Here is a 13102-nt window from a genome sequence, read left to right on the forward strand (position 1 = left end):
CCATTCCCATCGACCACAAGAAATTCATGATGACCAAGGACTTGGACATCCAGGAAAATTGCTTTATCACTTACTTTTTTCAAATCCTTCTCCATCTCAAGTGATAACACAATTGTTGCTTTTGCAGCTCTTTCACGTCTATCTGCAAACCAAGACTGAAGAGTGAATCTTATGAATTCAAGAAAAGTGGGGACTGGAAAGCTCCTTGCCTCCTTGGTTTTATTGTTAAAGCTTTCTGTGTAGTTACTCGTCATGATATTGTATCGATTACCAGGAAAATAAGCGCTACTCCACCTTTCAAAGCCAATTCCCTCTAGATATTGAGCAATGGGCGGATCAATTACCTTAATCTTGTCAAAGAACTTGTGAAATTCCATTCTTTGAAACGCGTACACTGCACACCCCATGATGTCTTGCACGTGGTCAATTTTGAATTTTGCCACCACATTCATACAGATGTGATGGTAACATGCACCGTGATAGGCATCTGGGAACACAAGCTCCAAAGCATGATTAATGCTTTTATGCATGTCCAATACAAAAGCTAGGTTCTCAACGTCCCCTATGGCTTCCTTCAATTTTCTCATGAAATAAGTCCAAGAGTTATGGTTCTCACTGTCCACCAATGCAGACGCAATTGGAAACAACTGGGTGTTTGCATCCAATGCAACAACACAGAGCATGTGGCCACCATACTTATTCTTCAAGAATGTGCCACCCACACAAATTACAGGACGACAGTACTGGAAACCACGCCTAGAAACACCGAGGGAAAAGAAGCAATACAAGAAATGACCATCTTCTGCTACAAAATCAGTAATTGTACCTGGGTTCTTATGCTCCAACTGACACAGGTATCCAGGTAACTTGGAGTATGATTCTTCAGGTGTCCCTCTGACATACCTAAGAGCCTTTTCTCTGCATCTCCACGCCTTCTCATAGCTCATTTCGACCCCAAAATGGTGCTTCATGTCCTCCCTTATGTTGTTTGCCATGTTCCGAGTACCATAGGTAGTAAATTTCCTCTTGATTAGGTGCCCAACAACCCACGGTGATGCTTGACGGTGGTCCTTATCTCGAATTTCTTGTGAGCAAGTGTGTACTTCGTTGTATATAGTAATCTCGAACATTTCAGATCGCATTTTTTTCTTACCCCTCAACCTCCAACCATTTTTAGGATCCTTGCAGGTAATGTACCACACATCAGTCCCATATTTCTTCACCATAAACTCAAATTTATTCTTCATCGCAAATATGGATGCTTTGGTTTTCAATTCAAGCTTGTTCTGAAAGAACTTGCCAAGGTGCAATTCTCCTGAAGCTTTGCTGGTTGAGGAATGATGTTGATGTGAGGCCTCTATATCCTCTTTGGTGAACATGGGAGCACTCCATGTTCTACGATCTTCACCTAAGTCCAATGGAGAACTCCATCTAAAACTATTATCGATTCTACTTGGACCTGGACGACTACTGCTAGTCCCAGGTGTTTGCCGATCTTCTATTCTGCGCTCCTCATCTACCATAACATCTGAACTTTGTGTTGGAAAATCTACCCTAATATTTGGCCCACCAAGATCTGTTGCATCAGCAACAAGATCGTTGTTGACAAAAGGATCATAGCCATAAGGATCGAACTCCGCCGTGTCATGCAAATATGGCGAATCTCTAACTGGAATATCATCATGGACTATGACGTCTGGATTTGTCTCGAGAACAAATGTTCCAATCTCACCTTGAGTTCCTTTGAAACCATGACATGGAGGAGAAATGTTATCTTCAAATAGAACTTCTTTATTAACGCTGGCAGAAGCCGATGCATTTCTTATACCTCCCTTCTTAATCAATGTCACACATAGAGGAATCAACTTCTCTACAGATTTCGATGCTAACCCAATGAATGCACGCACATGCCTATCATTTTTTTATAATGGTAGGTTTGACGGATTGTGATAAGCATGTGTACGGGGCCTTAATTTTCAAGTCATGCACACATTTATCCCCTTCAAGCTCATCGTATAGAATGTCAAGCAGTTGCTCATACGTCACACCCTTCTCCACAGGCAGAACTTGATTTTCAGCATCCCTGAAAATCCAATCCTTATTTTCCAATTCCCAAACACCAATAAATGCAACAAATATGGAAACAGACGAATCTGTATCAAAAAAACAAAAAAATAGGTCAAAAATTAAAACTATAATATCAAACAGCATAAAATTGATTCATATCGAGGTCAAACTATCAAACTATCGAGGTCAACCCATCGAGTCCCATCAAATCCCATCGAGGCATACACTACATAAATTAAGTTCCATGCCTCTATCGAGGTCCATTGAGGACCATCGAGTCTCATCGAGGTACCCATTGTTCCTAAAGTCTGAGGTTTTTATCGAGGTCCATCGAGGACCATCGAGTCTCATCGAGGTAGTCATTTTCCCCCTGATGTGAGGGTTTTATTGAGGACCATCGAGTCTCATCGAGGCATATCGAGGTAGACAAATAATATAAACATATGAGAGGTTTATCGAGGTCCATCGAGGACCATCGAGTCCTATCGAGGTAGACAAAAAACCCAAAAAAAAAACCAAGAAAGGAACGAAAATTCATTCCGACAGTGAAAAATTACAATAAAACATGAAGGCATACACAGATCTGTTCGAAATAGCAAAACCCATGTTGATAAACAAGTTTCCTCACTACATATAACAAATATATACTTACCCATACGATTTTTTATCCGAAATCCAAAACGAAGTCCTTGCCTTGAAAGGATTTACAACTTGCCCTGAAATCCAAGCTCGAAAATTTGTATAGATTAAGCTGCCTTATTTTTTGTGTGTACAAGAGCATGAGAGATAGAGAGGGAAAACGTGAGAGATAGAGAGGGAGAAGACAATGTGAGAGAAAGAGAGGGAAATTTATAATAGGGGTATTTTTGGGAATCCAAAGAATACTAGAATAAAAATGTGAGGTTTTTTTGGCTTAGTATAATTTTATTATACAGTATCACTTAAAGCATTAAAAGTCAAATTTCCCATTGTAAATAAAATAATGGAAAAATTATATACATCACCGTATATCTCAAAAAATTTAAAATATACGGTGCATGTCAAATATACGGTTTAACTTTTGATATTGGATGTTTTAAGACATGTATCCATATAAATACGCATACGATAGTACTGCAAGTATAATATCATCTATATGACTATATACTTACCCATTTATGAGTGAATATATAGCTAGTTATAGCCTATATGGATTAAAATTAAATTCTTTAAATAATACTAAAAGACAAATAATTATTGAAATAATAATAAGTTGTTACAAATTAGTAATGTTGTTCCAGGAATACTATTGGAATGATAAATAATTATTAAAATTATAAAACTAGTTTGGTAAATTTTTATTATAATTATGTTAAGTAAATTTATAAATTATTTATGCAAATATTAGTTACACAAATATATTTTTATTTGTAAATTAGTTATGTAAACTTTTGTTGCAAAAATCATTTTTTTATATAAATTAATTTGTAAATGTTGTTTACAAATTTGTAAAAGTTGTTTACTTATTGTAATAGTTTTGTTACTACTTATTATAATTTCGTAACTCACTTTTTTACTTTTTAATGATTTTTAGTAACGGTCGGTAACAATTTTGTTATTGATTGTAATAGTTTTGTTACTACTTGTTACAATCTTGTAACTTATATTTTTACTTTGTAACTATAGCATTTGTTAAAAATTTAGTTGTTCTATCATCTAGCATATTTTTTTTGTAAATCTTAGTTAAAAAAATTGAATAATTTAGCTATAAAATTAATTATGTAAATCATTGTTACAAACATGTTAACAAAAGAAAAGAGTGTATTGCTATGTGGGCTTGAGTGACGTATTTAACAATAGATTATTCATTAGTATTATAATTGGGTGCGGTATATTTAGACATTTTTTGTTAACTTACTGTATATATGCAAATTTCCCTAAAATAATTCAGGTTATTATGGAATTAAGATGAAAAAACGGTTTGAAATGTAGCTTGTTTGGTATTGTTTTTAGTTTTTTGTTTTCAAAATTTTGTTATCAGAAATGATAACAGAAATTTGTTTTTGTAGTTTTCAAAAAACAAGGGGTGTTTGGTTAATGTTTTCTAAAAACAATTTTTTTAGTTTTATTTTTTTTAAATCTTAAATAAAAAATTAACAAATATATTTACAAAGAGAAAAATATTTTAAAAGTTTGTAATAAATAATACGATAAAATAATTTGAAAGAAAAAATGATGAAAAATAAGAAGTGAGAAAGTTAGGAAAGAAAATTTGAGAACAATAGAAAACAACTTTTTGTTGTTCTCAAAATTTTCTGTATTTTGTAACTTTGTTTTTAAAAATTGTTTTTTGAAAATAATGTCAAATACTCCAATTTATTTTCAAAAAAATAATTTTTAACTTTTAAAAACAAAAGACAGATTTTTAGTTAAGGTGCCAAACACACACTAAATTTCTAAAAAAAAAAAAAAAAACCAACAAAAATATGATGGGTAGTTGAGAACCTGGCCAGTCAGCCCAACCCATTATACATTCCGAAACCGACTTGGTATCGAAACCCAACCCCCATCCCACGTGTCAAACGTCAACCTCAAATCACAACCCAAAACCGCTACGCTATATATAAACCTCTTCCACACCCCTAAAAATATCTCCTCTTTCTTCCGGACCGTTCTTTGGGATTAGGATTCTCTCTCATCCTATCCCTCTACTCCGATCTCGGTAATCCTTGGCCGTGTTAACCCAGGGACATCCCTGTCTCGATCATCTATCGCCAAATTTTCTAGGGTTTCTGTTTTCCTTTTTGTTCTACTTTGTTTGTTTGTGTTTCGATATGATGCAGCAGCCATCAGCGGGAGGAGTACCACCTTCGATGCAGATGGATCAACAAGCTCAGTACCAACAGCAGCCACCGCAGCAGTGGATGATGCCGCCGCAGCAACAAGCCCCGTCTCAAACGGCGTCTGGTGCCCCACCTTCGTCTGGCTGGGCCCCTCAGGGTGGGCCGCCGCAGCAGCCGTCATCTCAGGCCCAGTACGGGTCCGGGGGGCCCAGTCCTGGGTCTGAAGAGATCCGGTCGCTATGGATCGGAGACCTTCAGCAGTGGATGGACGAGAACTATATCCTTAGCTGCTTTGCTCATACTGGAGAGGTAAATACAAAATACCCATGTAGCATATATATATATATAATACTGCTCTTGCTTTATATGGAGTCTGTTTGGATGTAGGGAAATTTATGAAAAAGTATTATTACCACATTTTTATACATGTTTGAACTTGTTAAAACCCATATTTTTGTTTCGTTATGTTAAAAGTACCCATGTAGTTGTATTTCTCTTGTGTGTGAGAAGTTGTATTTTCCATATGTAACTACGAGAGTACTTGTGTGGTATCGAATCTGCTTTGACGGTGGGCAAAATTATTTTGCCTGGTCTTCTATTTTTCTTCTTTTATATATATATATATATATTTTCTTTGTCGCTTTGAGATATATTCGCGAAGCATGGATATTTGAGTTTAGGGAATATGTTATTTATTTTTGGAGAAAGGTGCAAGTACATATAGTACGTTTGTGTCTTTGCGTGGGATTTATGATTGAACTTAATAGTAATCTTTGAGTTATATTATATCCTTTGCTGCAAAATTTTCTGTTTATTATTTTAGTGGTGTAGTAGTACGTATTACGTAATATATGTAGCAAAGTGTTTTTTTTTTTTAGGGTAATCTGTCTCACTGCTTTTAAATGAATGCTTACAGGCTATTACAGCAAAGGTTATTCGTAATAAACAAACGGGTTTGCCAGAAGGATATGGTTTTATTGAGTTTCCTTCTCGGGCTGTGGCAGATAGAATTTTGCAGAATTTTAATGGCACAATTATGCCAAATACAGAACAGAATTTTCGTCTAAACTGGGCCACTCTTGGTGCTGGTGAAAGGCGTCAGGATGATGGGCCTGATTTTACTATTTTCGTGGGAGATTTGGCTGCTGATGTTACTGATTACACCCTGCAAGAGACATTTAGATCTGTGTACCACTCTGTAAAGGGTGCAAAAGTTGTTACTGATAGGGCCACTGGACGATCGAAAGGATATGGGTTTGTTAGGTTTGGTGACGAAAGTGATCAATTGCGTGCTATGAATGAAATGAATGGTCAGTATTGTTCTTCCCGGCCTATGCGAATTGGGCCTGCTGCTACTAAGAAACCCATTGGTGGAGGTGGACAACAATACCCGAAAGGTATGTGCCTTCGTTAATTTGTTTGAACTCCTTTGTCTGATTGCCTCTTAACTTGGTTGAGTGTTGCTGCTTACTTTTTGTTACGTTATGGTCTTATCTTTTTGTTATTCATATACCTTTTGATTGATTTTGTTTGAAGTTGTAAGCTCTAAGCTATATACTTGGTTTACAATTAAGTCTCTTTAGAAGTCGATGACCTTTCAGTTCTTCCTTGGAAATTGGCGGAGTTAGAGTCCTTTCCTTCCAATATTTACCTATGTAAACTTGGGCGCATTTAATTCTGTTAGAACAGTCAAAAACTTATATACTCATGTTGTCTTAAAGCAGGACACCGAGAGGCTCTCATTTTGGGGGGCCTGGAACTGATTTCAGCTGAAATGATTCCACTTTAGTGCGTGGCCTCATTTTAGGTCAGTTATTTTGTTTATGTCGTAAGATTCGTACTTCATTTACTCGTGGCATTTAGTATGCTACTTTCAAGAATTACTTTTCCAGTTCCTTACATTTGAGGAGTTTACCGGTCAAGTTTAATTTATTCCGTTTTCCCAAGTATATATATCTTTTTCTTTTGTCCTATATAGCTATTTTTAGTCCTGAAGACCATTCATGGATCCATAACCCTGTTTTTTTCAGCATATGATAGGTAGATATTGTTCCCGAGTGTGTGCTTGGTGTATAATTATGTTTCCCATTGAGTTTCCAATTCGCTACTCTTTATTTTACTTTGGCCTATAGACTTCTAAATTATCTTGATCTGACTATGTATTGTTAACCATGGATTAGAAAAACCACATTGTGTGTTGCAAGTATATCCGAAAATGTTGGTTGTCAATGATATGCTTGTATTTTTAATTTACTTGGATCTGTAAATTATCGAGTTTTATTGACGGAGTAATTTCATCTGTCTCTCAATAGTTTTTAGACCCAATTGCTTCTCCTTATCTGTATTTCATTTATTTTGTGTTGCTATACTTGTTAAGAGTTGATGAATGGGTTCTTTTCTTATTTACCTCCTGATTTTGGCTTTTTGTGGATCAATCTTGTTGAAATTGTGCCTGTGCATCCTGATGTCTAACCATTTTTCACATAAGCTAGTTCTCATTTATTTATTTTTTTCAGCTACCTACGCAAACACTCAAGGGTCCCAGGGCGAGAATGATCCAACTAACACAACAGTGGGTAGTTTGTTTCATTGTTAATATTCTTTCCCTTTTTGTTTGGTTGTGACTATATATATATATATTCCTGAGTGCAGATATTTGTTGGGGGTTTAGATTCTAGTATCAATGATGACATGTTAAGACAAGTGTTTAGCCAATTTGGCGAGCTAGTTCATGTTAAAATTCCAGTAGGCAAGCGTTGTGGTTTTGTTCAATTTGTTAACAGGTAACTTGTTAGCGTAGATTACAGTTATTTACCACCCACTTGCTTCATCACGTGTCTTATGTGGTGTTGTTTTCCACTTCTGTATCTCAGAGCTAATGCAGAACAAGCAATATCAATGTTGAATGGATCCCAGCTAGGAGGACAGAGTATTCGACTTTCATGGGGTCGTAGTCCTACGAGTAAACAGGTAGTCAGTTGGGATCAAAACCTCTTTTCTATTTTGGGTTTCCTTTTAAGTTGAAAAATAAAGTCTTGTATGTCTTGGTCCAGACTCAGCAAGATCAGACACAGTGGAACGGATATTATGGATATCCACAAGGATATGATGCATATACATATGCCCCCCCTACCCAAGACCCTAGCATGTACTATGGGGGCTATGCTGCTGCTGGATATGGAAATTATCAGCAACCTGGTGCTTACCAACAGCCACAGCAGGTATGGTTTTGGATTTAAACTTTCAGCCTTTGTAAACAATTTTTTTTAAAACCTCGATATTAGCGGCATCTTTAAACTTTCAATTTTTGTAAATTTTTTTTAAAACCTCAATATTAGCGGCATCTTTAGATCAACTGAGAAGTAAGCTAGGAATATTTACAATTCAAATATTTTCTTGGTTTGGACGCTTGTCTAATGGCACCTTTCTATTTTGCAGTGATTTATGGCTATCTTAGAGACTGGAGGGTAGTAGTATCTGTCTCTGAAGCTTCACAGTTGGTGTTTCTCTTGCTGGAGCTTTTGATGGTCTGCGGTTTTTGTGCCCTGTTGTCGTAGAGTTTTTTTTTATATATATATTTTGGTGCTTTTTTTAGCTGTCCTCCCTTCTCCCTTCAAAACATGCCTTATACAATAGACCTATGCGCTTCAAGTTTGTGTTTTTTCTTTTATGATTATTAACTTTCCATATGCCGATCTTGTATGGATTGATGCTGTTGGCGACTTTATTTGCTATAGTAGTTTGATTCTCGTTTGAGAACCCCTTTCATTGTTTGATCTGTTTCAAGTAGCAACTCTTATTTATTTATTTACAAGAAAAAGAGATGGCTTTAGAACAAACCTCAAAACGTGTTTAGTAAAAAAGTAACAATTTGACGGACTGCTATTGATTTGTCAAGTAGGGAAAAGGAGGCTTTAAAAGTAAAAACAGGCTAAAGGGTTGTTTGTTCAGACTTCAATAATTGCCATTGGCGCGGCTGTGGTGATACTATAGTGCTTCATTTACACCCCTCATAATATATCGTGAAGTTGAAATACTATAGTACTTCATTTACACCCCTCATAATGTATCATTATTTAATTGCAAAACCAAGACGTGGATGATGACATGTTAGTTTTGTACTATTTTCTTTGCATCTCTTAGCACACAACAGATTGAGAAAGACAAGTTAATCTTTATTCCAACTTTTAAAATTCAAAAGTAATTTTATAAAAGGAATCCGAGCCAAGTCCTTTTCTTTATTCCTAAACTATATGAGAGGATAGGTTTTCATTCTCTAAAGAGATTATGGGTCATCATAGTTTTACTCAGTTCAATTGATAAAGGACAGAATAGGTCCCCATCGAAATCACTAAAATTTAGCAAGTTACAAAGTGATTGTGAAATTAATTAGTGTAATTAGTAAAAATAAATTTAAAAAAAATATCATTCTAACAAAGGCTACTTCACAAAGAAAATACTAACAACACTCATTTTGCTAGGTAACTTACAAAACATCCCAATTAATTGTAACCACAAAACTTGTTTACTCTAGCGTGAATCATAATTTCAATTGTGCTTTCTATTTGTCATTCATTTCCACGTATTACTAATAAATTTGATAATAAATAACCTACATATGCCTGGAATTGAAAATTTAATCAAGACGGTGATGATACAAATAAAATAAAAAGAATTAGCTCCCACTGCAAATCTGTTCTTTTTCACCGAAAATGGATCCCCAACCTCTACATGTTAACCTTGTTAGGCTGTAACATTCTCCACCGTCCTATGATTAATTTAACTACATGATAACTTATACTGTTCTACTCAACAATCAATGTCAATGGTTAAAGATGGGAGACATGGACTCTGACACTAAAGGCTCAGGGGCCTTGTTTTAGATCATTGATTTCTCTATCTTTGCTCTCGGTTACTGGGCTCGGCCTTCCCCTCAACAATTGTGTGGAAGCTGACTCATCAATCAGGGTTACCCGGCTCTCTGTCATGGTTTCCTGCACAACCTTATAAGGTGTTGAAGATCAATTAGCTTTTTTAAATTTCTAAATTTCGTAATAAAAGTACTACAAAAGAAACTTTTCTTTTACCTCCAACAGTCGAGACATTTTTCGATTTCTGTCATCCTCCATAGGTTTAGGAGAAGGTGAAGGATGGTGATTATCTTCGAGCTGCACGGCTTGCAGGGGCTCAATGTCAAGGGCCATATCCTTATTGTTGGTATTATCTTCATCCCTTGCTGACATCTTATCACCTCGCTTGTTATCAACAATTTGAGTCTCAGCCAATTGTGAGGGGGTTTCAATTCTTTTTATTACCTCAGTCACCAGCTTTTCGAAAGGCATACCAGGCAATTTCATTGATTTGGTTTCAGCATCAAGCATATCCACTGGGGGCTGTTCATAACTGTTATCTTTGTTTTGCACAACTTCTTCAGGCATCTTTCTTGTCTGAGGCTGAGAATGAACTTCTTGGCTTCCAACTATTAATCCCTGATTTGTGGAGATTGACCCACTTGATGGGTGAACAGCTTGTTTAACTTGTTTGCCTTTTACAGTAGCAAGATGAGAAGATTGGGTTGCAGGAGGAGTTGGCTCGCCAACAAGGGATAACCCATTTGATAAACTAGAGGGTTGAAGTGCAACAGGCACCAAGTTAACTCTTGAAGTTGCAGCAGGATCTGGATAAGCATTTTGGGAAGCCACTGGAGGAACCTTATTGCCTTTAGATCCCACATGGTTAGCAGAAGAGGATGCAACTTTCCGTACCTGATTGGCAGTTGGGGATTCATTGTGTGAATGAGTACCATCTCTACGAGTATTCACTTGTTCCTTCCTCTCTCCGGAGGTGCGAGCATTATGACGTTCAGTTGGGAGGGGAATTTCACTTCTTCTGATCATTTGAATATTTGGAGCCACATCATTCTCTCTTGAAATAGGAACATATCGTCCAGGCTTGAAGACAACGCCCCTCAAAGTGGTGTCCGAGTTGGCAACCTTGACACACAACAAATATCCTGCATCGAACACTGCCTCAATTACGCCAGAGACTGCCTTGCCCACCATGGCATCATTTATTGTATTATTATTTGCAGTGACTTGACTTGGCTGATTTCCATTCACCCCTCCAAATCCAGGTGGTGTACCAATATTTTCTTCTCTGTTCATTTTCTGAATCTTTGGAATGCGAACACTGTCTTCTGCATTTGTCTTGGGATACTTCCGCGGACGGCCACGCTTCCTCTTTACAAGGATGTTTGCTGAAGCATCAGGGTTGTTCCCTTGAGTTGCTTGGTCCATCTTCACTGGTCTTGGTCAACTTTATTCCTTTCTCCTACTAAATATCCTTTTGTGGTTTCCCTTTCCTGTGTCATCAGAATAAGTATATAGACAGCCCAAAGAAACAAACAGATATAAAATGATAAGTTATAATCAAATTATAAACTCAGCAGCAAGCATGTTTCACAGGCCCAAAAAACCGAATGAAAAGCTGAACTTTGTGTACGGAAATATATATCAAGAAACATTTTTCAAGCAAACTGCATTGCAGTTAAAATATCAAGAACCAACAAGCCACAAACATCATATAATCATAAGATTTTTAACGCAGCAAGCAAGCTAAGCCATATACAGAAAACAACACTACCAAAAAAAAAAACTAAAAAAGGCCTTCATTTCTCAATCTAAACCAAGAAATAAACTATATTTGAGTAGTCTAGAGTAACATACATATAAATGAACAGTAAACTGATTGTTGAGTACATGGCTGCAGCTTATCTTTGATAAAAACAATTCTAAAGCCCAAAGAGGAAAAACTATTAAACAGTTAATAATACTACTTTGTTATATTACTTTATTCAAAATTAAAACAATGTAAACACAACATTAAAAAGACGTTATAATAATAATAATAATAATAATAATAATAATAATAAAGAAACCAAGTCTAAAACTTAATCTACATTATGGTTTGCACTTAGAAATTTAATCAAACTGAAGTAACAAGGATAAACATTTAACATCTTTGGAGACCACTTAAGAGGGAAGTCATGTTACTGAAAAATACAAACTAAAGCCAATAAGAAATTTTAAAAAAACAAAAGGAAATTTATTTTCTTTTAAACCAATAAATAAATAAATTCCATATATAAGTATATCAAACAGACTTAAAATTCACATGAAATAATACCAAGAAAATAAAAAATGAAAAGGAAAAGAAAATATTTTTCCAATCAGAAATGAAGTATTATCCATCAAACTTTCCAACCAAAACTAATTTTGAAGCAATTCCATAAGGGAAAAAAAAAAGTTGGCTCTTTAACTTCACAGAAAATACATCTATGAAAAATAAAAGAAAATCCAAAAATAATAATAAGAAGAACCAGAAAATACTGAAAGAGCTTAGAATCCCCAAGATTTTGACATGCAAAGGATTCAAAGTAGTGAAATTGAAGATTCTTACGTTTCGAAAGTAAACTGAGTTTGAGCTTTGGGTTGGACCAAATCAAATGGAGATCGAACATTTGATGTAAACTGAAAATCGATTGAGCTGTTCCCTTAAACGTACAAGCTCTAGAGAGGGAATGAAACCCTAGATTTTGGGTTGAACGATGTTAGAAGCTGCTCTGCATCGGTCTGTAAGCAGCGAAAATTTCTTTTGTCCTAGCAAGCTTCAAATACCCTTAGGCCTTAATCTTAATTTGGATTTAAATGCAAAAAGTTAAATAAATTGGACTTAAACGCAAGTGGAAATTACATGGATTTAAATTTTTTTATGGCTTTTTTTTTTCTTTAATTTTCAAATATGACTTTTTTGTTTCCATATAAATAGATAAGTTTATAATTATGCCATAGCTTTTTTATTTATTTTTCCATATTTAAGTTGTTGTATTTTTTACCAAGGAAGATGCACCCTCAAGTTGTAAATATCATGATGCGTACTAAGTAATTTCAATCATTATATTTTTAAGTAGGGTTCACATAATATTTAATTGTAGAGTAGGTGCTCAACACCACATGGGGTGGTACTCCATAATTGGTTAGCAATACCTCATAATACTTATTAAATTTAAATATGTGGGACCGGATATTGGATTGCACCAATAGTGGTACGCCACCTCCTTTTGGTGTTGGGCACCACTGATGCCCCTTAGCAATCCTCTTAATTGTATGTGTTTACCGAGTTTTTTGGAAACTATAAATATATTAAAAGATAAG

At 35.6% G+C, this 13102-nt stretch overlaps 2 protein-coding genes across 3 annotated transcripts; one reads left to right on the plus strand and one right to left on the minus strand.

The window, feature by feature from the left end:
• Positions 1-4690: 4690 nt before the first annotated feature.
• LOC133782435 (polyadenylate-binding protein RBP45C-like) lies at positions 4691-8662 on the plus strand. Its single transcript, XM_062221741.1, has 7 exons — positions 4691-5198; positions 5806-6286; positions 7406-7461; positions 7542-7672; positions 7763-7859; positions 7943-8110; positions 8328-8662. Exons 1-7 carry the CDS (start codon positions 4881-4883, stop codon positions 8328-8330), a joined length of 1254 nt encoding a protein of 417 aa, XP_062077725.1. The 5' UTR covers positions 4691-4880; the 3' UTR covers positions 8331-8662.
• Positions 8663-9508: 846 nt separating this feature from the next.
• Positions 9509-12577, minus strand: LOC133782434 (uncharacterized). 2 transcript variants are annotated; one of them, XM_062221740.1, is made up of 3 exons: positions 12348-12577; positions 9977-11250; positions 9509-9883 (listed from the first exon to the last, which is right to left on the minus strand). In XM_062221740.1, exons 2-3 carry the CDS (start codon positions 11183-11185, stop codon positions 9755-9757), a joined length of 1338 nt encoding a protein of 445 aa, XP_062077724.1. In that variant the 5' UTR covers positions 11186-11250; positions 12348-12577; the 3' UTR covers positions 9509-9754. The 2 variants fall into 2 exon arrangements, with proteins under 2 accessions (XP_062077724.1, XP_062077723.1); XM_062221739.1 differs by having other exon boundaries at positions 9509-9892; positions 12348-12575.
• Between the last annotated feature and the right edge of the window lie 525 nt (positions 12578-13102).

This window comes from Humulus lupulus, chromosome 6 (assembly GCF_963169125.1).
Source record: "Humulus lupulus chromosome 6, drHumLupu1.1, whole genome shotgun sequence".
Classification (NCBI taxonomy): domain Eukaryota; kingdom Viridiplantae; phylum Streptophyta; class Magnoliopsida; order Rosales; family Cannabaceae; genus Humulus; species Humulus lupulus.